Here is a 27,298-nt window from a genome sequence, read left to right as displayed (position 1 = left end):
CAGCCATATTTTTTTGGTTTTATTTGTGTATCAGTAGTATGTTCAGTAGGTCTGAGAATCGGCTACTATATATTTTTCATACCCCTAAGTGAAAAGGGTTGTCCACCCCAAACATTTATTTTTTATTTTAATTTTTTGGATATTTTTTATTTATTTATAATGAGGTATTATGTGGTTAAATGAGGTTTTTTTTTCTACAGTAGAATTTCCCTAGATATCTTATTTAAGGCAACACAACGTTTGCCGGGTCAGCTAGTAATTTTATATAAATCCTTATCTGCCATAATTCATATCTGATGTCTTAATCTTAATTCCGTTCAATTTAACTTTCCCATAACAAAGATAGCTAAGGCCACTGTTGTAAAACATTTCGGTGTTAAAAAAATGAAGCCTGAAAGGTAGATTAGAAGAAAGGAAAAATTTTATAGATTTTATTTTAGATATTTGGGCTTAAAATATGTATATACGATAATTATCATGATGCATGGCTTGGAGTTACACTCCTTTCATGCATCATTGATTTAATAATAAAACTAAAAGTATTCCATGGGGCATCATAATCAAAAATGTCGAGTAGAGATTTATTTGAAATCTTTTAATATGTTCGACCTCGATCCCTTTGTCTAACCAATCGGGCGGTCGATTATAAAACAATAGTCAAACGAAAATAAATAAATAAATAAATAATTAAAAACTGTCTGTTTACTTAATATGAACCGAAGATGATACACCAAGAAGCTTAATATTTTAATTTACAAACTCAAATATGGCCGAGGGTGAGATACCTGGTGAGGCCGAAGTGGTCGAGCTTGGTGCGGAGGAGCCGCTGGTTTGTCGGGGGTGCCTCGCGAACGCCGGCGAAATGAAAAACATGTACGATTGGGGACTGAATGAGGAATTCTTCAAGATTACCGATATAAAGGTATGCTATACCATCTGGCATTGGCATGAACCCGACCGCTATGTAATTCCTCCCCGGCCTTCCTTAAAAGAGGCTTGCAAAGAGTACTCAGCGGTGGGCAGTGGCTCGACTGTGTCCCTGGCATTGCTGATTTCCATAACCGACGGTAACTACTCACAATCAGGCCTGTGTTACGCCACATACGAAACCGCTTCTAACACACAGTAAGAGAAGAGAAAAAATAATAAATAAAAATCAGAGTAGGTATATCTAAAATGGTTTATTGAACAAATTCATAGTTAATATCATACGGATCATGAGCTCAGTCATTCGCATATAAAAAAAAGATTAATTAAAATACATGAGCAATAATATTATTTTTAATTTTATTATTAACTTTTTTTAAGTTTTTGGTTGATGGATCTACTCATGACCCACCTGCTGTTAAGTGGTTGTTGAAACTTCAATAGCTATCTGTGCTGGCTCACAAGATGCTCCACCACCCGTAAAAACTTTTACAATTAGGCCAATAGTCAGTACTTAATTATCTTGTGTAAATTTCTATAGCCTTTGCAGGCTTATTAATTCTATTTCGATTATTATTAATAGTATTTCCTGTCTGAAGGTGATCAGTTAGTCTCTCATTGAAATCAGCAAGCCAAGCCGCTACCTAACTGGTCTAATATCTCAAAGCGAATGGTGCGTTCACAATCATTAGCAGTACTTATAAACTATTATTGTTTTTGAAGAAATTCTATACAGAATCGCGTAAACAGGTCTTGAATGGTGTGCTCCTATTGAATTATGTGCCTTTGTTTACATCTCCTCGACATCTTCCTGGTGTAAAAAGATTATCAGAGCCTGTGGATATTACGAGTATAACATAAAGGGGTTTATCTGGGACAAGTCTTAATTGTATTTTTTATTTATTTTTATTGCACAGATGGGTGGACGAGCTCACAGCCCACCTGGTGTTAAGTGGTTATTGGAGCCCACAGACATCTACAATGTAAATACCGAAACCCATCTTAAGATATGAGTTCTAAGGTCTCAGTACTATACAACGGCTGCCCTGCCCTTCAAACCGAAATGCATTACTGCTTCACGGCAGAAATAGGCAGGGTGGTATTAACACTGGTGCAATCTTCAAACCGGTTCTGGCTCTGCATCAGGTATATATAGATTGATGGTACTTAGCTGTGTGAGCTTACAATATACCACAAGTAATAACTTAGTTACCTTTTACAATATCAACAGGGATGTCCTCTTGTAGGTAGAAACCGTACAGCTAATTCTGAATTAGTTATACTTGTTTTTTCATACATGTAGTATCTAATCACTATGTAAATACTTCAAAAATATTAGTCATATGAAGTTCAGTTCACCTTTGTTATGATAACCTCAAATAGAATATTATGTTGATTTTGAAAAAAATACACTATAGTATTTGTTTTTTTTTTCAAGGCTATCCGGACGGAGAACATCTCTGAATTCCTTTGCACGACCTGCGAGGATATGCTGATGATCTGCAAAAGATTTAAATCACAATGCCAGCAATCAAACAGCATCATGATGAACTGGATCAAGGTGTTTTGAAATATTTGTTTTATAAGGCTCATTTAAGATTAAGATTAAGATTAAGATAGCCTTTATTAACAATCTAATTTAAGTTCATTTTTATTTATTTTAATAACCAAAGCTATACATCACTAGAGCTATATATGTAGGTATTTAAAAATTTAAATATGCAAGCATACATTTATTATCTAGTTTTATTATTCGACACCGGTTTCTTGATCGTCTTGCTGTACAGCATAGGCCTCCCCAAGGGCTCTACATAATGTTCTATCCTGCGTTTTTCTCATCCAAGTCGTTCCTGCCACTTTTTTGATGTCTTCTTCCCATCTACATTGTTGTCTCGTCATCGTTCTCGTCGAAATCGTCGCTGGCGACGAATGGCTCGGCAAGTAAATTAACCCACAGACACAAAAAAAAAGTGGGCACTGGAGCCCATAGACATCTACAACGTAAATGCGCCACCCACCTTGAGATATAAGTTCCAAGATCTCAGTATAGTTACAACGGCTGCCCCACCCTTCAAACCGAAACGCATTACTGCTTCACGGTAGAAATAGGCAGGGTAGTATTACCTCCCCGTGCGGACTCACAAGAGGTCCTACCACCAGTAATTACGCAAATTATAATTTTGCGGGGTTTGATTTTTATGACATGTTGTTTATGTTATTACTTCACCGTGGAAGCCAATCGTGAACATTTGTTAAGTACGTATTTCATTAGAAAAAATGGTACTTGCCTGCGGGATTCGAACACCGGTGTATCACTCGGTACGAATGCACCGGACGTCTTATCCCTTAGGCCACGACGACTTCGATTAATTTCCTGACATTCATTGGAGGCGTATGACATGAAGTTTCCAATGTTTCGATCATGCATCTGATACTACAGAGCAGAGTAGAGAGTATTATATCATGCTTCAGATCTTCCTTTATATAGAACTGACTAGGTCAATTCAAGATCAGGAATTGTCGACTGCACTCAAGCACCAGACGCATAGCTCGAGAATGGTAGCCGCCACCGGTAGTGAACCTCGTCATTAAACGCACGACTCAGCTTATGCCGAAGAAGGCTATTACTTTTGCTCTGTAAACTTTGTACATAAAATATTACAATTAATGTAGGATTGGTAAGAACGGAACGAAAAAATAGAGTGTGAAGTGCGTTAAGATGTGAATGAAAGAAAACGGTAAGAAAGGGAGATAGAGAATGACAGAGAAAAGGAAGATGTCGAAGTCGATTGACTGAGCAAGCTTAAAAAGGTGTCTTAATTTTTAATTATTATAATGAAGATTTTGGTAAAGAAAAATAAAAGTGCAACAATGGAATAGTTTTATTTTATGTGTCACGACCCCAATTCTTAATTTATTTTAATTTACGAATGAACTTAATTTGACTATTATTTTAATTTTCTCATTTAAAACCTGTCCAGCCCTTATTTAAATTTCATCAACAGATAGTTTAATCTAAGCGTAATTTTCCACAGACAACGACATCGGATTCATCGGTCCCGCAGAATATAACTCGTCACATCCTGACCGAGAATAAGCTGACCGTAATCCTGCTGGCGCCGGACCGTCTGGCCAAAGTCTACATTACGTGTCCCTTGGACTGCAACGAGAGATACATAAAGAAACGGGATCTCCTAACGCATTTGAATAGAAAACACAACTACAGCAAGGACTTCGCTGTGGAATTGCAGTATTACTGTTCGTATGAAACGTGCACTTACAGCATGAAATTCGGCAGCAAATGGTTCGCCGAACGCAAGTTTCTGAATCAGCATTACAACAAAGTGCACAGCATTAAAGTCATTGAATGCGAGCGATGCAACAAAGGCTTTCCTTCCGAGACGGATTACGCGAGACACGTGCCTGCTTGCAGTAAAACATTTCAGTGTCCGTTGTGCAATAAAGAGTACGCTTCGAGAGATCGCTACACTGTGCACCTGCTAAGGAAACACCCGCAGATACATAAAGAGTTCAAGATGAATAATAAAGCGGAAAAACGCAAGTCCGCTGTGCTCGCGAAGAACAAGAAAAAGAAAAAAGAATCTTTCGAAGATTACATTTGTGATAGTCCGAAACGCAGTTCAGCGACTCAGACGCGGCTCGATGATAAAATTAAGAATGACGTCACGCTGCCATCTTGGTCCGTGCCCGGCAGGAGCGACGGCCTCGAAATCAAAACAGACGAAATATCGACGCAGACTGTTTTCGAAGATCTGTTGTCTATAAAATCGCAGACGAGCGAAGACGAATCGATATTTTGTTCGGAAACAGTATCGCTGTCTGATATACAAACTCAAACATTTCCGATCGAATTTGGTTTGAGTCGTTCGAATAAGGAGACGGTCACGAGCGAGACCCAGTCACCGGATTTGAGTATTAAAGAGACTCAAACATGTTTATGCCTATACGAAACATCGAAAAGTGGAGGTAGATATCAGGACGGCCTTTCGTCAAGTCCGTGCAGCAACAATTTCATATCAACGGAGACTCAAACGGGCGACCTCAAATGCTGCGTCAAATCGGATGTGCTTTTGAGCTTTAATTCGACCGAAACTCAAACTTGCTTCGACGATGACACCCAAGGAAGCGATAACATTATGTGATATTTGGAGTTACTGTAAGGTTTATCTTGATGATATACTTTTGATATATGTATTTTTATTTACGGAATATTTAAAAGAACGAATCGTGATAGATCACTAATATTTGCGTGAAGCTGAAAAAGCATCTTCCTGGCTGGAAATAAATCATTCAATGGATTCAGAACAGTGGAAAAGTTGAAAATCATAATGTTAAACTAATCCTGCTGCTGCGATTAGACCCTCTAGTAGGGCAAACAATGATCAGCTCTTTCTCAAGTTTAAAGTTATTTGTGTCAAATCACTTAATATAGTTCTGTTTTAGTGGCGGTAATGCGTCGGACAGCTGTAATATAAGTGCGAAACTGTTATGTCGGCGAATACGATAGTTTTGAAATTTAATTGATTTTCATAGTACGAAGGCAGCATGGACCCTCAGACGCGATCGCTGGATCAGTTGCCTCAGATTGTAACTATTCAAATAGCTTCATAACTTAGTTGATCGATTGAAGTGATTGCGAAGTGAATCATCAGTTGTGGTACTATATCAGTGCTTCTTACTATTCCCCCTCCCACACCACTTGCTTCTTACTATTCCCCCTCCCACACCACTTGCTTCTTACTATTCCCCCTCCCACATCATTTGCTTTTTACTATTCCCCCTCCTTTATAACTTGCATCTCGCTGCCTCATTAGCCAAAAAACTAGTGCTATTTTATTTATTGCCTTCTGTGAGATATCAAACCAATTCCTAAACGCATTCGATACCTGTCATTCTAAAATGTAGCTATCTCGCTCTTAACTCAACTTCCGTCCTGTCTTTTTCCTAAATGTTCGGTTAAGTGTGCGTAAGTTAAGTGTGTGTGTATTAATTAATTAAGTGTTTTAATCCATATATGAAATCTTCTATATATTGCGCATAAGTTTAAAAGTTGTTTACTTACATTCATTTGCATTGTACTGTAACGTATATGCGACCTAATGTCGATTCTCATAACATTAGTCTTTGCTGACCACTCTACGAAACATACTCTATGACTCCCCCGATATATTGTCTACGACGTACATGTTACACGCTAGTAAAAACTATATTTGTGATAACAAAATAAAAATGTAAGCCCGATCGTAACGTTTGTCATTTATAAAAGAACCCAAACATTACATGGTGTCAGAATGGCAACAAATAACAACGAAGCAGTCTCCGGTATAAAACCACCCGGATACTTGCACATCGAGTCGGACAACAAGTCGGCAAATTGGAAAAAATGGCGACAACAGTTCGAATGGTATGCAACAGCAATTCAGCTAGGAAAGAAACCTGCCGATATTCAAGCTGCAACATTCATGTCAATCATAGGACCAGATGCAATTGACATCTACAACAGTTTTAATTTGAATACAATAGACGAACAAAAATTAAGCATCATTATCGGAAAGTTCGAAGAATATTTCGCGCCGAAAAACAACATATCGTTCGAAAGGTATGTTTTCTTCAAAATTGAACAACATGAAGACGAATCGTTTAACGAATTCATCACTAGAATTAAAACACAAGCAAACAAATGCGAGTTTGGCACTCTACTTGAAGAAATGCTAAAAGACAAGATTGTATTCGGAATAAAATCAACCCAAATCAGAGAAAAATTACTCACCGAAGAAAAACTTGATCTCACAAAAGCCACAGCCATCTGTAAAAGCAGTGAACAAGCTTCCAAACAACTTAACGAGTTTGAGAATAACAACAAGAGTGAAAAAATACTGACAATCAAAAGTAAGAACTTCAGAAATGAAAAATTTTACTGTAAAAGATGTGGTTCAAGCCACAAGGCTAGAGAATGCCAAGCCTACAACAAATTATGCACAAAGTGTAACAAGGCCGGTCATTTTGCAAAAATGTGTCGTTCCAAAATTCAATTGAAACAAAAAAATAAAATAAATACTCTAGAAGAAAATTCTACTTCAGAAAATTCAGATGAATCATTTATAGGACAATTAAGTGTCGGCAACTCCAAAGATTGGACAGAAAGTGTCGAAACTGCCAACACCAAATTCACAGCAAAGCTTGATACTGGTGCAGAGTGCAACGTCCTTCCAAATTTCATAGTACAGAAAACTCACGCTTGTATACAACCAAGTCGCACTAAAAATTTAATAAGTTATTCAAATAACAGAATTTCAGTACTTGGAGAAGTAAAGTTACAATGCAAAATAAAAAAGAAAACTGCTAAAATACTATTTAAAGTTGTAGCTGAAAGAGTCACACCAGTCTTAGGACTAAACACTTGTGAGAAGCTGGGACTAATTGCACGAGTTGAAACATTGAAAGAAAGCTCATCCAATGATGACATATTTAAAGGGTTAGGTTGCTACAAAAATTTTGAGTATGATATTGACCTCATAGAAAACCCCAAATTTGAAATAAAACCAACAAGAAAAGTTCCACATGCCATAAGAAATGAAGTAAAACAAGAATTAGATAGAATGGTAAAACTGGATGTCATCACACCTGAAACAAAACCGACACCAGCAGTAAGTCCGATGGTGGTAGTCAGACAAAAAGGAAAATTGAGAATATGCATCGACCCATCAGATGTGAACAAAAATATTTTAAGAAGACATTTCCCACTTGCAACAATAGAAGAGATAGCAGCAGACATCAAAGGATCAGAATATTTTTCCCTACTAGACTGCACCAAAGGATTTTGGCAAATTAAATTATCAAAAAGAACACAAAAGATATTGACATTTTCTACACCATGGGGAAGATATTCATTCAAAAGACTTCCATTTGGACTATCGTCAGCCCCTGAAATTTTTCAAGAAATCTTGACTAATCTTCTCAGCAAATTCAAAAATGTAAAAGTATCAATCGATGATATCTTTATTCATGCCAAAAAGAAGGAAGAGCTACAGAAAACGGTCAAAGAAGTAATAGAGACATTGAAAATTTCTGGCTTCAAACTCAATCAAAGCAAATGCATCTTTGAAGCCAAAAGAATAAAATTTTTGGGTCATATAGTCTCAGCCAAAGGTTTAGAAGCAGATCCTGAAAAAGTAAAAGCCATAGAATTCATGAAAACACCACAGAACAAAAAAGAACTGCAAAGGATACTAGGAATGATAACATATTTAAATAAATACATTCCCAACATGTCAGAATTAACAAACCCTTTGAGAGACCTACTTCACAAGGACACAAGTTTCAACTGGGAATTCTATCATGATGAAGCACTCAACAAAATTAAAAAAGTCTTACAGAATCCACCAGTGCTAAAACTATATGATGTAAACAAACCAGTCACACTAAGCGTGGATGCAAGCTCAAAGAATCTTGGTGCAGCACTTCTTCAGGAAGGCCAACCAGTAGCTTATGGAGCCAGAACATTGACTAAATCCGAACAAAACTATCCTCAAATTGAAAAGGAAGCACTTGCTATACTATTTGGGTGCAAAAAGTTCCATGAGTATGTCTATGGCAAAGAGTTATTAGTCGAATCAGATCACAAGCCGCTCGAGACAATATTCAGAAAAAACATTCAGTCAGCCCCAGCTAGACTTCAACGTATAATGCTCAACCTAACACCGTATTCACCAAAAATTACATTTAAAAAAGGCACAGAAATACCACTAGCAGACTTTTTAAGTCGTGATTGTGACACTTCAAAACTGAATGACTATCAGGAAGAAGACCTGAAGATCTCAATAATATTACCAACAACATTTGACTACACAGAAGAGTTGATCAAAGCAACAAAAGAAGACCCCCACCTGCAACTCTTGTTAAAAACAATAATGAAAGGGTTCCCAGAAAAGGCTGATCAACTCCCTACAGAACTGCATCACTACTTCAATTTCAAAGAAGAACTAACATACTTCAAAGGTCTAATTTTCAAAGGTCACAAAATTGTAGTGCCCAAAACACAAATACCTCAGATGCTAAAATACATACACCAAGGTCACCTTGGAATTCAGAGTTGCTTGAAAAGAGCACACCAATTACTCTATTGGAGAGGACAATATGAAGACATTGTGAAACTGGTTAAAAGCTGCTCAGCATGTGAAAAAACACAAAAGGACAATACCAACCATACCGTAGCAGTCAAAAGAATCCCATCTCTCCCATGGCAGATTGTGGCATCTGATTTATTTGAACTAAAAGGAAAACAGTATATTGTAATCTGTGACAGCTATTCAGGATACTTAGACTTTCAGTCACTTAAGAGCTCATCGTCAACTGAAGTGATTAATCACTTAAAACAATGGTTCTCTACACATGGAATACCTGAAGTACTTGAATCAGACAACGGTCCACAGTACATGTCCAGAGAATTCAAAAATTTCCAGAAAGAATGGCGTTTCACGCACTCAACATCCAGTCCTCACCACCCCCAAGGCAATGGCTTAGCCGAAAGAGCTGTCCAAACTGCAAAAAAACCTACTAAGGAAATGCAGTATTGATAAATCGGATATCCAACTTGCTCTACTAAATTGGAGAAATACACCAAGAACAAACAATCTAGGGTCTCCTAATCAACGCCTCTACAGTAGAATAACACGATCACTAATACCTACAAGTGAAAATAATCTTAAACCAAAGATAGTTCAAGGGGTCACATCTGAACTAAAGTACCTACGAAACAAACAAGCCAACCATAGCAACAAGCAACGTAAGGAGCCAACCAATTATGAACTCGACGACAGAATCAGACACAAAGTCGGTCATCGTCAATGGGAAGGAGCGAGAGTGATAGAAAAACCTAATGATCACCCGAGATCCATTATCATTAAAACCGACAAAGGACAAATATTCAGAAGAAACATTGGACACATACACAATACACTATCAGACCTATCAATTGGCAGCAAAGAAGCGGTTCCGGAAACAGTATATCCTAACGACTTACCACATGCCCAATCGGACAAACAACCGGAGCTACCTGCAGCAGCTACTACATCTCAAGAACAAACAACTACATCACCAAGGATTAATTGCAAAAGCAGCGCTTCAGAAGCACCCGTCATAACTAGCAGTGATGAACCGACTACAAGATGTTCAAGATTCGGAAGAACCATCAAACCAGTCGACAGACTAGATCTATAGCTCAGCACAATCAATGTAATCAAATCGTCTTCTCTAAAGAAGGGAAGATGTAACGTATATGCGACCTAATGTCGATTCTCATAACATTAGTCTTTGCTGACCACTCTACGAAACATACTCTATGACTCCCCCGATATATTGTCTACGACGTACATGTTACACGCTAGTAAAAACTATATTTGTGATAACAAAATAAAAATGTAAGCCCGATCGTAACGTTTGTCATTTATAAAAGAACCCAAACATTACAGTACAGAATAGTATTTAAATAATTTTGAAAGTAAAAATTTGAGTATTGAGAATCGCTGCTCCAGATGCTGCGATCTTCCACTGTCCAGCTCTCGTGAATTGCGCCACGAAAACCCAATTTCTTGCATACGGACTCGTTGGTTAAAACGTTTATTTATGATTCGGAGATACTTAAATGTTCTTTGTTAGGTTAAATCATCAATAATAAATATGTAAAGAATGTGCTTGGTTGTTTTTTTTTTTTACAAAACCGTGCCTTCGGAACCTTTTAGACCCTACTTACTGGTCTTTCTCTACATGGCGGAAACGTGCAACTCCTTCTCTCTTTCGTTACTATTAAGAGGCGTTTTTAATAAAGCCTTCTGTGTGCTTAGTGCGGGTTGTTTAACGTTCTCGATGGCGTAAAAGTTAACTATAATTTGTATAGAGTTGGCACAGCGCTCCGGCGGCAAACGAAGGGAAACTCGCACTAAGCAATGACCTTTTTCCGGGTAATTGATGAGCTTGCCTCGCTTCTGTTGCTCGTCTGGAATGTTCGCAGATGCATGTTTAAATTGCTTCCTTGATATCTAGGATATGGGGCAACTCAAAGGCTCTACTGAAAATGATCGCCAGTACGTTGGATAGTGTATATACGAACCGTTGCTTTTCTCATTGGGATGGTGCAGAAGCGATTTGCAAATTAATTTATGTATGCCGTCGTCGTGGCCTGAAGGATAAGACGTCCGGTGCATTAGTATCGAGCGATGCACCGGTGTTCGAATACCGCTGGCAAGTACCAATTTTTCTAATGAAATACGTACTTAACGAATGTTCACGATTGAGTTCCACGGTGAAGGAATAACATCGTGCAATTAAAATCAAAGCCGCAAAATTATAATATGCGTAATTACTCGTAGTAGGAACTTTTGTGAGTCCGCACTGGTAGGTATCACCACCCTGCCTATTTCTACCGTGAAGCAGTAATGCGTTTCGGTTTGAAGGGCGGGACAGCTGTTGTAACTGTACTTGAGACCTTAGAACTTTTATTTCAAGGTGGGTAGCGGCATTTACGTTGTACATGTCTATGGTCTCCACTGACCACTTAACACCCAATGTGCTGTGAGCTCGTCCACCCATTTAGGCAATTAAAAAAGATAAAATGCTTTCAAGCACCGGTCACCGTTCTCGTCGAACCTGTCGCTTTGACAAAAGGTTCGACAAGTAAATTAGCCCACAGACACAGCCCACTGAGTTTCTCGCCGGATCTTCTCAGTGGGTCGCGTTTCCGATCCGGTGGTAGATTCTGCAAAGCACTGCTCTTGCCAGGGCCAGTGTTAGCAACGTCCTCAGGTTAGAGCTTCGTGATCTCACTTACTCGCTTGGTTACGCTGGCATATTCTCTAAAGGCTACCACCAGCTTAGGTAGGGAAAAAAACCGTCACAACGTGAATTTGCGCACCAATGAAGTGTCAATCTAATTATGTAACTATAGAATGATACGACAGTGGACTAAGGAATCCCGCGATTAAAGTTTTTATCAAATTATATATTTATGAATATGTTATGGTAAATATTAATCTAAAATGTTATTTGACGCATCGCTCATTCGTGGGTGTGTTATGATAATTATATACGTGCTTCGATGACTATATAAAAGTGAATCATCCGTGTCTGTCTGTTCCTAGTACCTATGTAGTACCTATTTATGTCAAAATTGAACTGTATCGATTACCCCTTCTGCGCAATCGCGCAAGCTTCGCTCTCAGAAATTGCTATTACATTTGTGCCAGGCGCTCGCTCGATACGACGAACGAACAAAATATATAATAATATATACAACAATTTGATATTAATTTTAGCAGAATCAACTGTGATCTCATTCGAATATTGTTAAAAGAGAAAATGTTGGTTGTATTATCGCCGTAATTTAATTTAAAAAAAAAGCAAGTTCCATAGCGTTTTTCGGCATTATACGTGTTAGAAGAATATTTGTTTAAAAAAAGTCCAAAGAAATTAGTTAAAACGGGTTCCGAAACAGTTAATCGTTATACAAAACCAATGTATAAGGCGGCAATAGCCGTTTTATTCAAGAAAAGAGTCGTCAAACTCGAATCTACGGAATCTGAAGACCACTTTCAGTACATTTCGTTACCTCCTGACATCCCAATAAGAAAATGTCACTACCCAGAACATTCAACTATAATCAGGTAAGATGTTTGCAGTGATATATCTAGGATTTATGGCACGCACATTTTTTATGATTCGCAAGCCGGAACGCACGAGTGGTGAACAAAAAAGAAGTAAGGGAGTCCTTAGAGAGTCCCTTCTTTATTTCGCGTGAAAATCTTGTTTCTTGATCACTCGTAATTAACACCATAATTGACACAATAGGAGTTTTATTGTTGTAGCAACTTACGCAGTTTGAAGTTATACACTTATTATTTTTTTCGTCATAATATCTATATATGTATTTTCGGCGGTAAAAAAATCTCGTGTCACAGACTATCTTCTTTTCTTTTTTCACCTCTCATGCGTTCCGGCTTACGCATCATAAATAAGGTGCTTACTGCGTTCTTAAGCGCCACATATTAAAAGATATTATTAGAAAATAGGTCATATATCGACACTATAATTAAACTCTTCATACTGGCATACGTGCCCGTTATTACCAACACAATAGTAAAAATACAGACTAAAGCATTCCCGATGCATCGTCTATAATATTGAGGCAATTTATTACTAAAAACGCAATAAAACAGATTTGGCTTTAGCAGTGGAAACACATTAATTTGTACACACCAGTTCTTTTTATATTTCTATTTTAAATAAACTTTTTTTCCCCCTACCTACGCTGATAGACTTAGGAGGTTATATCAGCATTACTCTAGCGTGTAAGTGAGCTCTCGGGGCTCAAACCGGAGGTGATGCTAACACTGGCCCTACTAAGAGCAGTGCTTCGCAGAATATACCACCAGATCGGAGATGCGACCCACTGAGAAGATCCGGCGAGAAACTCAGTGGGCAAATAAACTAAGTGTCAATCAAAGTTTCCATTTTATTAAAAAGAGCTCCTGGATCCATCCCTTAAATTACAGTACCAAGTCGAAATGAAGTTGGTGATATGAAGTAAATAGATGTGACATTTTTTATGAGATAAAATAACAAAGACTCGTTTATAATCATAGCTTAATTAGCCATTAATTTGGTTTTATTATTATTTTTATTTCTTCGATGGGTGGACGAGCTTACGGCCCACCTGGTGTTAAGACTGTTAAGTGGTTGCGTGCGGACTTACAAGAGGTCCCACCACCAGTAATTACGCAAATTATAATTTTGCGGATTTGAATTTAACTAAACGACTAGCGGCCCGCCCTCGCTTCGCTTCGGAAACTGTAATTTATTATTGATTTTACCACTATTTAATGGCTGTTATTATACATATAAACCTTTCACTTCAATCACTCTATTCTATTAAAAAAAACCGCATCAAAATCCGTTGCGTAGTTTTAAAGATTTAAGCATACATAGGGACAGACAGATATAGGGACAGAGAAAGGGATTATACTATGTGGTGATGTTATTCCTTCACCGTGGAAGTCAATCGTGAACGATTACCTATTGCTCGCCTTGAAGCCTATTAATATTAGCATCTACAGTTCGATGTTTCAAATTGAACTTCAATTGAGTTTACTCCATTCGAATAGCTAAAGAAGTTGTTTTGTTATGATATTTTTTCTAGAACTTTAAATGGCTCTCCTGTAATATTGCAAAAATGTTGCTTAAATGAAAACTAGCTTTCTACCACTCGAAATATCCTTAAACACTAACTAATATTAAAAAAAATTATAAATTTATATAAAAAGTAAATCCGACCATACTTATAATATCAAGACTGGTTTTAAAGCAAACCGAATTTAAAAGTAAATTAGGTTCTTTTTTTGTGAGTCTTTGTTTAAAAATTTAATTCAAACGTTTTCTCTTTATCTATATACTAGCGACCCGCCCTCGCTTCACTTCGGAATCATTAAAACACACATGAAACCAAAAAAAATTAAAAAATTGAAAAAAAGTAGCCTATGTTCATCAGGGACAATGTCGGCTTCTAATGGAAAAAGAATTTTTCAAATCGGTCCAGTAGTTTCGGAGCCTATTCGAAACAAACAAACAAACAAATCTTTCCTCTTTATAATATTAAGTATAGATATAAAAATGAATTGCTGTTCGTTAGTCTCGCTAAAACTCGAGAACGGCTGGACCGATTTGGCTAATTTTGGTCTTGAATTATTTGTGGAGGTCCAGGGAAGGTTTAAAAGGTTAAATAAATATGAAAATGTTCGGAATTAAATAAAAATAACAATTTTGTTTTTCTTTTGATGTGTCCCCCGTCGAACGGATTCCTTTTGTTTGTTTTAAGTTTATTTTATACAAAAGTTTAGGTCTTTTATTTATCGATTGAGGCACTACGAAGTCTGCCGAGTCAGCTAGTTCTGTATTAAAAAGTATAAATAAAACACGTGTGCCTTAGTAATTTTAAATTCATTATAACTTAGTAGTATGAAATTTTAAATTAAATAACTTACCTTTTTTTCCTTTGACCTAACTATTCGCGGATCGCGGCGTTATTGCAGCGAAGCCAACATACCTATAATCACAGCGCAACATAAGAAGTTGATGCGCTCTATCTCTTTCTATCCTGTTTCAAACTAGCTGGGCGTGACAGAGACGAATAACGTTTTGTTGCACTTTGCAAAATCCGTAGGTTGCGATATTTATAATGCTATTTACAATGATTTTTTATACAACAGGTACCGTAAAATGGGGCGATTAGGGACAAATTCCAACTTTATGAGCAATTTTTTTTTTTTTTTTTTTTATGATTGAGAAATTACTGGTGGCCCAAAGGCCTTTCCAGTTTCACCAGGACAGGTGGGCGAGCAAAGGCTCAGCCAGGAGGGGTGGGATTTGCTAACAGCTGCCCGAGCGCCTCCGAAGGAGACCTAACAACTCAAGAGCAATTGCTTCGCGAATGAATCTACTACCGGATCGGAATCGCGACCCGCTGAGAAGATCCGGCGAGAAACTCAGCGGGCTGATGCATGGGCTAGGTTGCACGTCGACCTCTTTGTCGAGTTCGACGAGTACGGTTACTGGGGTCCCTAAGCCTGCTCCTAGTATTAGAGCTGAAGGCATCTAATGCAAAGGTTATTGGATCTGATGGATCCGTAAGGACGTGTCTAGGGCGTCGACGGTGACTGGCTCCTGCATGATCAGGATTCGGTGAGTAGTCAGCGGCGGCAACGATAAGGCGATTATCATGACGCATAGCCTTATCGAAGTACCGTTCCGACGCTGACTTCATGTATTTCTGGATTGATTCAAGGCCCAGGTCGTCGTGTAGGTCAACGTTCCTCACGAACCACGGAGCCCCGACGGCTAACCTGCAAAAGCGGGATTGTAGGGATTGGAGGGTGTCTATGTGTGTGCGGGCCGCGTGAGCGAACACCACACTCGCGTAAGTCATGACGGGCCTTATGCAAGTTTTGTAAAGTGTCACCTTATTCCGAAGGGACATTTTACTCCGCTTACAGATCATAGGATAGAGTCTGCCGAGAATGAATGCGGCACGGTCGCGGACTGTTTTTATGTGTGGGCGGAATGTCATGGATGCATCCAGGGTGACTCCCAGGTACTTAACCTTCCTGACCCAGGGTATAGGTTGGCCGAAGAGGGTGATCGGGGGAGTGATATTTCTCCTCCTAATGCGGGAGGAAATAAGCGGTGAGTTGAGCAATTTTAAGTTAGTTGTTGATGTATATAATGCTATATCAGGATCAAAATGATTGAGTCTTGGGGGCATCTTTGTTGTCTAATTTAAAATTATGCAACTAGCATTCCAGTTTAAGCAAAAAATGCAAAAATAGGTGTAATCCCTATTTACCCGAAAATTGCGGTTAATTGGGACGAAATGAGAAATTTGCTAGGGTTGGCACTACTTTTATTTTTATATAGAGTTTTAATTTATTTATTTATTTAGTTGCACCAACAAAGTGATCATCAATAAAAAAAATTGAAAAACTGACAAAAGTACATGGCAGACATCACCTCAATTATAGGTGCAATCGACAGTGCTGATATTTCTATCTGGGTTAAGAGATTAGGTGTGTCGGTTATACCATTGATTAATCAGATGAATACCCCCACTCTGAACAAATATTAAATATTTTATTATGTATTACTTAGACATTTTTGTCCACCTTGAGATTTCATTGATCTTGTTACATGTCTCTGCAAAATCGACTTACTTATATTAAATTGCTTATCTATTTCAACTAAAGACTTATTCCCAATTTTGCTTCGAATAAACCAGATTTTTACCAACAAATTTAAAAAATATTGTTATACAACCCTACAAACCTGTACCTATTTTTTTTTTTTTTTTTTTTTTTTTTTATTGCCCTTGTAGGCAGACGAGCATACAGCCCACCTGATGGTGAGTGGTTACCGTCGCCCATGGACTTCAGCAATGCCAGGGGCAGAGCCAAGCCGCTGCCTACCGCTTAATACTCTCCACAAGCCTCGTTTGAAGAAGGACATGTCATAGCGCTCGGGAAACACCGTGGAGGGGAGCTCATTCCATAGCCGGATGGTACGTGGCAAAAAAGACCTCTGGAAACGCACTGTGGATGACCGCAGTGGCTCCAGGTAGTATGGATGAACTCTACTCCGGTGGCGGGCGGTGCGATGGTAAAAACGAGATGCCGGTATCATCTCGAACAATTCCTCAGAGCACTCCCCATGGAACATACGGTACAAAATACAGAGGGAACCGAAGTCCCTCCGCAGACCCAGAGGTTCCAAACGATCCGTGAGACCGGGATTATCGACAATCCGAACGGCCCTCCTCTGTATGGAGTCAAATGGAAGAAGCTGGTATTTGGGAGCCCCGGCCCAGAGATGGGAGCAGTACTCCACGCGAGGCCGGACTTGTGCTTTATAAAGCAAAAGCCTTTGTCCAGGCGTGAAGTACCGCTTCGCTCTGTTGAGGACTCCCAGCATTTTGGACGCCAACTTGGCTTTGCCTTCCAAATGACTCCGAAACTGGACATCGCTTGAAATGTCGACCCCAAGTATCCCAATACTCTCGGAAGGTTGCAGGGATATTCCTTGGAATTGCGGCGCCATGACAAAGGGGTCCTTCTTCGCAGTGAACGCGCAAACTTGTGTCTTTAACGGGTTGAATTGAACCAAGTTCAATTCACCCCATTTGGAGACTCGCCCCAGAGAGTTCTCCACTTCAGACACAAGTTTTGATCGTCTCTCTTGCACCACGCTCCGAGAGAGACTCTGATGGCCGATATATCGCGCATCCCCCGTGCTGTCATCCGCATAGCAATGGATATTCAACGGATATACAGGATGAAAAGCGTGGGGGAGAGCACCGAACCTTGTGGAACGCCAGCGTTAATGGTCATGGTATCAGAACAGTCACCGTCTACAACGACCGTGATGCTCCGCCCATCCAAAAAGCTAGCGATCCACTTGCAGAGACCCTCGGGGATTCCGTAAGATGGTAGCTTCGACAGAAGTGCCCTATGCCAGACCCTGTCGAAGGCCTTCGCGATATCAAGGCTCACAGCAAGAGCCTCGCCCTTGCTCTCCAAGGCTTCAGCCCACCTGTGAGTAAGGTATACAAGAAGATCGCCAGCTGAGCGACCGTGACGGAAACCGTACTGTCGGTCACTGATCAGCTGGCGATCCTCCAGATACTTCAGGAGTTGTATATTAATTAATAGTTGTATATTAATTAATAATATTAATTATACTTAGGTCGTTTCCATTTCACGTATTCTCATCCCAATTGACCCCTTTTTCGTTGTTATTTGTACCTAAGACGTCCCCAATATCCCCAAAAACAACAGATTTTTACATGTATTTTTATTTAATCAAATACATTAAACCCAATAACAACTGAGACTTACCTTTAATATATATGCTGGTTCAAACACTAAATAACGTTTATAAATCATAGTCGTCTTCTATTATTATCAAATAAATAAAAGAGAGCAAAGTTTCTAGCACTAAAATAATTACTACCACAGGAAGTTAATTTGAAACGCGATTTTTTATAAGTTAGCAGCTATTATCATGCATATTCAGAGTTGTTTTGTGAACTTTCAACATTCTACTATTAAACTACAAAAAATGGAAGATTTTGCAACGAATATAAAACTTATATTGAGCGTCGAAAGATTTTCCCAGTTTTTTCCCGATTCGCCTCTCAATCCCTAATCGCCCCATTTTACCGGTATGTTATCTTCATAGTAACTGACTCTTCAAATCTGATCGCACCATATATATCTACATACCTACCGATATAGTGCACACACATGTTGACAAGTAGCATTAATGAAAAGTACAAAAGATGGGATAAGCGCGTGAGTAAAAAAGATAGCAATAATTGGAACGATTGCACTTGTTATATTATTATTGCATTTGTTTAGACGCGACTAAAGACGAAACGTCCCAATTGGCCTGTTTTCGAGTCTTCACTTGACGCGCGCTTGAATCGTCGTGGCCTAAAGGATAACACGTCCGGTGCATTCGTGTTGAAGCGATGCACCGGTGTTCGAATCCCGCAGGCGGGTACCAATTTTTCTAATGAAATACGTACTCAACAAATGTTCACGATTGACTTCCACGGTGAAGGAATAACATCGTGTGATAAAAACCAAACCCGCAAAATTATAATTTGCGTAATCACTGGTGGTAGGACCTCTTGTGAGTCCGCACGGGTAGGTACCACCACCCCGCCTATTTCCGCCGTGAAGCAGTAATGCGTTTCGGTTCGAAGGGTGGGGTAGCCGTTGTAACTATACTGAGACCTTAGAACTTATATCTCGAGGTGGGTGGCGCATTTACGTTGTAGATGTCTATGGGCTCCAGTAACCACTTAACACCAGGTGGGCTGTGAGCTCGTCCGTCCATCTAAGCAATAAAAAAAAAAAAAAAAAACATATCTGCTTCTTTTTACATATAAAATATCATTGGCTATTTATCAATTTTCGGTACCTATCTGATAAATTGTCAAAACTTTTAAATTAACTGGAATTTTACTTAAAAACGTTAAATGTCTTTGTAAACGTAAACGTTAAATGTCTGTCTTGTTCGTAAATTGATAATTTAGTGCATTTTCCGATCGATTTGAAACTTTGCACAGCATAGCTGTCATTGTTATAGCAACGGGTTTTTTTCCAAAAATATGGCGCGTGTTTCGCGGGCTTTTAATATTATTAGGTTATAGCGTAGTATCATTGGGTTCGCTCGTAGATAATTAAATTACTTTTATCTTTTTTTTCTACTAAGCACGTATTATTTACTGCAGTAAAATTGTATATTTAACAATATATTAACCCTTAGACTTCTTTCAGTTTGAGCCCGTGAGCTCACCTACCGGTATCAACGTAGTTAAAATAGCCTCTTACCAGCAAATAGCTAGGTAAATTAAATGCGGATCGTTTGGAACCTCTGGGTCTGCGGAGGGACTTCGGTTCCCTCTGTATTTTGTACCGTATGTTCCATGGGGAGTGCTCTGAGGAATTGTTCGAGATGATACCGGCATCTCGTTTTTACCATCGCACCGCCCGCCACCGGAGTAGAGTTCATCCATACTACCTGGAGCCACTGCGGTCATCCTCAGTGCGTTTCCAGAGGTCTTTTTTGCCACGTACCATCCGGCTATGGAATGAGCTCCCCTCCACGGTGTTTCCCGAGCGCTATGACATGTCCTTCTTCAAACGAGGCTTGTGGAGAGTATTAAGCGGTAGGCAGCGGCTTGGCTCTGCCCCTGGCATTGCTGAAGGCCATGGGCGACGGTAACCACTCACCATCAGGTGGGCCGTATGCTCGTCTGCCTACAAGGGCAATAAAAAAAAAAGCGCTATTGTAAGTGTCGGCTTTACAGCCAGGACTTTCACACAATAAGATCTATTACAATGAAAATACATTACAATCATATAATACACATTTTGTTATAGTTATGCAACTCAAGCACTCCACAAAAATGCTTACGGTCCTCGGCCACTAGATGGCTTCGATTCGATTAGTTTCTCATTGCTCCTGTGGACGGATCCCATATTTTATTTTTAATGAAGTAATTTGGTAAATTTGTCTATAAAAATTAAGACTTATATGATTTATTATTATTTTTTATTTACTGTGTTTAGTTATACAATAATTAAATGCTTTTACTTTAACAACATATAAGCTTAAGGGCATCCGGTATAAGATGTCAGTAGTAGCTATACAAAAAAATATTTAAAAATCTTAAAGTTTCAGATGTCGAAATGTTTCAATGTGTTGGCCCATATTACAATTCTAACGTTAGCATGTTTATTACAAAAGCCACGTCTTAGTTTTTACACAATCAGCCATTTTGTTTTGGTTATAGCAACTTCAACTTCTGTTAAACAAACAAATGGAATGACTGCGAAATAATACAATAAAATATAGCTTAATATTCACAATAAATATTTTAGCGATTTTTATATGACTCTTATATTAATCTATTTAGTATAAATTACTAAAAACACTAGGTACATAAATATCATAATTTAACTAACATTAATATTATCCCGCCTAATAATAGATGGCGTCAACAACATGACTTGCGTAATAATTACAATATTTAATCAAATTATGAAATTAATAATTAGATTAAGTATTATAATTAAACATTAATAATTTATGTTAATTATAACATAATGTATTATAAATATTTATGCTTTATTAATATTTGATTATTTTGACAGTCATATAAGTTTTTAAATAATAATATAAATATTTAAACATATTCTGAATATTACATGAAAACAGTATTCGCTAAATATTAAATATGGTAGATTAATAGTTTCATCTTGATAATAAATAAATAATACCATAGAATAAACTAAAGTATAAATCATGTTAATTATTGCAAACAGTGGCATTTGCGCCCATATAACCTTAGTCGAGACAAATTGTGCCTTGAATTGTATTGGCGAGTAAGTATTTAGGTCAGCGGGGTCACTGACTGCAGACACTGCGGCTACGAGGCGACCATTGGAATTAATATAGACTGCATTTCTCGTGATTGTAGTGTTGTAAATAGGCGTTATATAAACTCGCGTAATTATCCGAGGTCACGTGAGGAATATCGTAAAAAAATTAAGTTTTTTTTTTCCTACCTAAGCTGATAGCCTTGAGAGGCTATATCAGCGCCGCCTTAACTAGTAGGTGAGCTCACGGGGCTCAAACCTGACGACGTTGCTAACACGAACCCTAGCAAGAGCCGTGCTTCGCAGAATTTACCACCGGATCGGAAACGCGACCCACTGAGAAGATCCGGCGAGAAACTCAGTGGGCTGTGTCTGAGAGTGTGTGATTGCAGTATTGTAAATAGGTGTTTTGTAAACTCGCGTAGTTATCCGAGGTCACGTGAGGATTTTTTTTATTGCTTACATGGGTGGACGAGCTCACAGCCCACCTGGTGTTAAGTGGTTACTGGAGCCCATAGACATCTACAACTTAAATGCGCCACCCACCTTGAGATATAAGTTCTAAGATCTCAGTACAGTTACAACGGCTGCCCTACCCTTCAGACCGAAACGCATTACTGCTTCACGGCAGAAATAGGCAGGGCGGTGGTACCTACCCGCGCGGACTCAGAAAAGGTCCTACCACCAGTAATATCGTAATTTTTTTTAAGAATCACTGCCTTAGTTAATTTTGGAAGTTGTTTGACGGACAATGATATTATATCGAGGGGTTGAAGCGACATTTTTGCAATTTCACAGGAGAGTCGCTTACTGATTAAAATTTGGAAAAAATATCTTTAAAAAAAATAACTTCCGTAATTCGTTTCCAAATGATTCTTTTCCACCTGTCTGGAAGAGATCGCTCTTAGCGATAAGAATGCCAATTGTATTTTTTTTGTATTTAATGTATCGCATTGTTTATTTGTTTTTTGTGTTTTTTTAAACTAATTGAAGTTCAATTAAAAACATCGAACTGTTGATGCTGATACTAAATATAACGCATCTTTGATTATGAAGACAATTAATGTCGCGTGTTAAGCGAATTTTTGTTCAAAGCAAATGGCCTTTCACTCCTCGATATAATTAAGATGAGAATGTCGACAGGAGAAACCGGAATTTTCGTAACTTGAAAAACCTAACTTTACATCAGAGCCATAAGACTATGTATTTTAAAAACTCACAAACCACCCCACCTATTTATTTATTATAAACGCGAAAGTTTGCAAGAATGTATGGATGTATGTTTGTTAGGTACTCTTTCACGCAAAAATAGCTGAATGGATTCTGATGAAACTTCACAATATTAGAGCTTACACATTAGAGTAACACATAGGCTATAATTTATAAAGATATATTGCGAATTACCCGAAATATAACGAGAATTGTCGGAATGGAAAAAAATATTTTATTGCTGGGTTTTTTTTAGTAAAGAAATGTATTTTTTATGAAGCTATTGTTTCATTTAGCTGTACTATCATCATGAAGCGTAAATAACGCTAATATAACCTTTTAAAGATATGATTTTTTTTAAATCAGGATCCATTTTTCTTCCGTACCATCATCAAAGGTGTCATTAGTATTATCGTCTGTCTTCGTTTTCGGAAGCGGTCTCCTAACACCCTGTATATATAGAGATGGTCAGTTGAAAATTGGTATGCGCCTACACTACTATAAAACTAGTGATCCACCAGGTCAGAAATCACATCTTTAATACGTCTACTAAAGTACGTACTACTATTACTACTACGTACTAATAGCGTCTGCCTACGTTTGCCACTAGGGACGCTGTTCCAACTCCATACAAATTTGAGTTAACTTTTACGCTAACGAGAACGTTAAAAAGCTCGCCCTAAACACAAGCATTATAATCACCAGAAACGTTATAATTAATTACACCAAAGGATTATTTTCTTTGTAATACAATTAACAATAAACTTCATGTCATATTTCAGGAGTTTTCGAACCTTGACGATCAGGTCCTGGGCTGCTCGGCGCCTCCCACAACCGCGCTGTCGTGCTCCATTGACCTTCCAACAGAGAATAATGTTGAGGTGAGCCGGAAAATCTAATTTATTAAGAAATAACTAGGAACAAATCACGCACATGAGGGCGTCGTGGCTTAAAGGATAAGACGCCCGGTGGATTCGTATGTAGCGATGCAACAGTGTTCGAATCCCGCAGGCAAGTACTAATTTTTGTAATGAAATACACGTACTTAACAAATGTTCACGATTGACTACCACAAGAATTATCTGAAATTGAATTTTTGTGTCAACGTTAACGTTATGTAAAACAATGAAAAAAAAAATAACGAAGGCGACCGAATCAAGAAATTCCGTAACGAAAATAAAACCTAACACCACCCTACTCCGCCTACCATGTAGCTCGCGTTCAACACATTCACACGTTGCGCTTGTGTAGTGTTTGTGAATAAGCGCGCGGCATGACGTCGCACTGCATGCGCATCATGAAAAGTCTGCCCATATCTCTCTCGCGCGGTCTAGCTTATGAGTGTGAAGGGGACAGTTAATGTTTTGCATTTGTTAATCTTTATAAATCGCGGTCTTGTTTTTTATTGTTTTAAAATAAAATATGATTGTCTAATTATAATTGCATAAGTTGATAAAAAAATGCTATGCAATAACTTTACCACGGCATTCCCCGAGTGTCACACGTGTTTTTTTTCTAAAGTCTTTATTGTGGGGGCCCTCCGTTTGTGGAGGCCGCGGGGCTTTCGCCCCGGTTGCCCTCTTCTAAATCTGGCCCTGCAGCTGATGTGTGCCGTGTAGGATTGAGAGAGTACAGGATTAACCTAAATATATTTTTATCTGCAGGCGACTCTGTCTTCAGACAAGGCCGGGTCGTTGCTCTCAGTGCGCTCGGCCCCAATCGAGAAGCAAAGACCTACCAGTCTGGTATTGGAGCTGCCTTTAGCTACGGTACGTGTGCTTGCGAGTTTAGCTCAATAACCAAAGCCCTTTGAATCAGAATTCTAGACGTTTCTAGACATCATCATGTTTATGTCATCAGGAGAATAATTCTGACACGATGGCGCAATAGTTAATGGTCTTGTTTAAAATGTCAAAGATTTAGCCGGTGACAAAGAAGTTAGTGTCCCCAACGTTTGCAGTTCTAAGGTCTAAAGATAAGATGGCGTACGATAAAAATCTAACTCGCAATATTTCATCGGACTGTGCTGTCTGTTTCTGTCTGCGAAGTCATGTCTTCTGGCTTGAAGGGTGTCTCAGAGTCTATTAAAGCTAATTCAGACTTCGTCCTCACGTGTAAAGGGATAAGGGGTGGGTGGCGAAGTTCACGCTGTGAGCTCCGGTTATTACAGAACACCAGCGTTATGATGACAATACAGTACATTGTACGAGAGAGTTGTGTGTTGAGATTGTATGCTGCCCTTGGACCGTTATAGAACTCGGCTCGTTAAATTTGGCCCAACGAGTTCTGTTCACAGGGTGCCATTCTATACAGTGAAGCTTCTTATTCGCACTTACTTCAATCACGTTTTCAATATACACGGATTATAAAAAATGTGACCAAATTCCTATGTTCGCAACTAAAGGTTTCTTTATTCGCGGATCCAATTGGCACATCGTTACATTGATAAAAAGGATTCCAATTTGTACTTCGGTATCCAACCGAATGTCCTTTTTTTTTTTTATTGCTTAGATTGGTGGACGAGCTCACAGCCCACCTGGTGTTAAGTGGTTACTGGAGCCCATAGACATCTACAACTTAAATGCGCCACCCACCTTGAGATATAAGTTCTAAGGTCTCAGTATAGTTACAACGGCTACCCCACCCTTCAAACCGAAACGCATTACTGCTTCACGGCAGAAATAGGCAGGGCGGTGGTACCTACCCGTGCGGACTCACAATAGGTCCTACCACCAGTGATTACGCAAATTATAATTTTGCGGGTTTGATTTTTATTACACGATGTTATTCCTTCACCGTGGAAGTCAATCGTGAACATTTGTTAAGTACGTATTTTCTTAGAAAAATTGGTACCCGCCTGCGGGATTCGAACACCGGTGCATCGCAACAACGAATGCACCGGACGTCTTATCCTTTAGGCCACGACGACTTCAAAACGCGCTTTTCCTTGTCCTTTGTAAACGCGCTTTCCATATCACGTGTTTCTGTATTCGCTGCATATTTACGGACGATTCCGATCGGGTGGTAAATTCATTCGCGAAGCAGTTGCCCTTGAGTTGTTAGGTCTCCTTTGGAGGCGATCGGGTAGCTGTTAGCAAATCCCACCCCTCCTGGCTGAGCCTTTGCTCGCCCACCTGTCCTGGTGAAACTGGAAAGGCCTATGTATTGATTAATGCAAATTATTTGAAATACGAGTTATTTGGTAACAGCAAGTCGGCGCGTATCTCTCGGCGATGTCTCCGACGGAGCAGGAGGAGGATTCCCTGCTGACGCTGTCTTCGGTGACGGCGAGGCCGCTGCTGGCCGCGTCCAGGAAGTTGAGACCTCCAGGGTCGAATGCCGAGTGAGTATACACGACAGGTGCGACGGTAGGCGGTCGGTGGTAGTGACCGAAGCGCAATGGATTTTTAACGAATTTGACTCACTAAAATGAAAGGTTGTTGCGAATTTCTTTTCCACACTTTTCATTACATGGAGTTTCCATTATGCGTAGAGTAGGGGGAAACACAAAAACCTAAGAAGAAATGGATGGATTGCGTGAAAGACGATATGTGTAAGAAGGGAGTGAGCGAAGATACGGTATGTGATAGAGGAGTATGGAAGGAGGAAACATGTTGCACCAATCCCAAGTGATTGTAAGAAGGAAAGGAGAATGATGAGGGGGAAACAAAAACAATGTGTTGAGGGTATTAGCAGAAGGACTGGATGGACCGCACCCTGGCTATAGTATTCTTTATTGTACACAAAAAACAGAAGCAGCAACAAAAGCGGTAAAAAGGATATCGAGAGCCCTGGTTTTCTGTGTATATAGATGATAACCGACTTCTCCCCTTACAGGAGCATCGTCCCTCCCGACGGCGGCTACGGCTGGGTGGTGGTATTCGGCGCGTTCATGGTTCAGTTTTGGGTGGCTGGTCTCTTCAAGTCCTACGGGGTTCTGTACGTGGAGATAATGGAGACGTTTCCGGATTCGTCAGCTTCGGTCGCTTCGTGGATTCCGGCCGCTCTGTCGACGTTGTGCTTGGCTTTAGGTGAGTGGATATCATTTTTCGTGTATTATTTTCAGGTTAGTATTGTTACGCTGGTAAGAGTAACGCCATCTATCGCCGAATAGTCGAACGAATATCGATAGATCCAGAATGATCGAGAATTACAACGCCATCTGCTGTCAGATAGCGGGAACTACAACTAGAGATGTGTGGAATATTCTCGATGGTTCTAGGGATGAGGTATCGGCTATAAAAGCGTTGCAGGGATGGCAGTCAGTAATCGGAACAGTTCGAAGCGAAACAGCGAACGGATCACCTTAAGCGAAGCGGAACAAGCGAATTGAGAGTATTTGTGAAGTGTTTTAAGTGTTGAATACAGTTTTTAAGTTGTACTTTGGTGAAATTTTATTTATCCCGGACCCTCAGCGCGTAACAGTACGTTAATGGTGTTCATAATTCACCGGTGGGAGGCGAAGCGACGCGTTCTTGTTTCAAGAATGGTGTTCACGCATCTGTCATGCTGAGGATGTCGATCGTTGGAATATTGTATGTGTTTTAAAAGTTTCCCAACCAGCCGTTGTACTGTAAAAACTGAGACCTTACAACTCATGTCTCAGGGCGTTTATGTTGTTGTTACATTGTTATCGGTGAGCACTTAACACTAGGTAT

The 27,298-nt window shown here is 39.2% G+C and overlaps 4 protein-coding genes across 6 annotated transcripts in view; 3 read left to right on the top strand and 1 right to left on the bottom strand.

Annotated features, from left to right (window-relative positions):
- The window catches only part of LOC134199623 (uncharacterized), a 500,100-nt gene that overhangs the window by 466,549 nt on the left and 6,253 nt on the right, over positions 1–27,298 (bottom strand). The window lies entirely within an intron of this gene.
- On the top strand, positions 241–6,190 carry LOC101742376 (uncharacterized). Of its 2 annotated transcripts, XM_062670906.1 has the most exons (4): positions 784–922; positions 1,527–1,600; positions 2,366–2,488; positions 3,963–6,190. In XM_062670906.1, exons 2-4 carry the CDS (start codon positions 1,598–1,600, stop codon positions 5,088–5,090), a joined length of 1,254 nt encoding a protein of 417 aa, XP_062526890.1. In that variant the 5' UTR covers positions 784–922; positions 1,527–1,597; the 3' UTR covers positions 5,091–6,190. The 2 variants fall into 2 exon arrangements, with proteins under 2 accessions (XP_004922173.1, XP_062526890.1); XM_004922116.5 differs by lacking the exon at positions 1,527–1,600 and having other exon boundaries at positions 241–922.
- On the top strand, positions 6,240–10,167 carry LOC119629122 (uncharacterized protein K02A2.6). The gene is made up of 2 exons (XM_062670858.1): positions 6,240–9,517; positions 9,573–10,167. The coding sequence occupies exons 1-2, from the start codon at positions 6,240–6,242 to the stop codon at positions 10,165–10,167; spliced, it is 3,873 nt and encodes a 1,290-aa protein (XP_062526842.1).
- Positions 12,173–27,298, top strand: part of LOC101737330 (monocarboxylate transporter 12) — a 28,935-nt gene continuing 13,809 nt past the window's right edge. The window contains exons 1-5 of the mRNA XM_021350058.3: positions 12,173–12,605; positions 23,423–23,521; positions 24,305–24,409; positions 25,850–25,983; positions 26,478–26,671. Of these exons, the coding sequence (XP_021205733.2) occupies positions 12,573–12,605; positions 23,423–23,521; positions 24,305–24,409; positions 25,850–25,983; positions 26,478–26,671 (565 nt within the window). The 5' untranslated portion in view covers positions 12,173–12,572. The remainder of the gene's footprint in view (positions 12,606–23,422; positions 23,522–24,304; positions 24,410–25,849; positions 25,984–26,477; positions 26,672–27,298) is intronic.

The sequence above is a fragment of the Bombyx mori genome, chromosome 11 (assembly GCF_030269925.1).
Source record: "Bombyx mori chromosome 11, ASM3026992v2".
NCBI lineage: Eukaryota > Metazoa > Arthropoda > Insecta > Lepidoptera > Bombycidae > Bombyx > Bombyx mori.
The sequence above is the reverse complement of the archived record's forward strand: the minus strand, read 5'-3'. Positions and strand labels throughout refer to the sequence as shown.

What these genes read in the sequence shown, in the direction of transcription:
- LOC101742376 (XM_004922116.5), top strand. Translation starts at nt 767, where the DNA reads ATGGCCGAGGGTGAGATACCTGGTGAGGCCGAAGTGGTCGAGCTTGGT. An exon ending in TCAAGATTACCGATATAAAG is followed by an intron (nt 923 to 2,365) that starts GTATGCTATACC and finishes TTTTTTTTCAAG; the next exon opens with GCTATCCGGACGGAGAACAT. An exon ending in TCATGATGAACTGGATCAAG is followed by an intron (nt 2,489 to 3,962) that starts GTGTTTTGAAAT and finishes AATTTTCCACAG; the next exon opens with ACAACGACATCGGATTCATC.
- LOC119629122 (XM_062670858.1), top strand. Translation starts at nt 6,240, where the DNA reads ATGGCAACAAATAACAACGAAGCAGTCTCCGGTATAAAACCACCCGGA. An exon ending in AAACCTACTAAGGAAATGCA is followed by an intron (nt 9,518 to 9,572) that starts GTATTGATAAAT and finishes AAATACACCAAG; the next exon opens with AACAAACAATCTAGGGTCTC.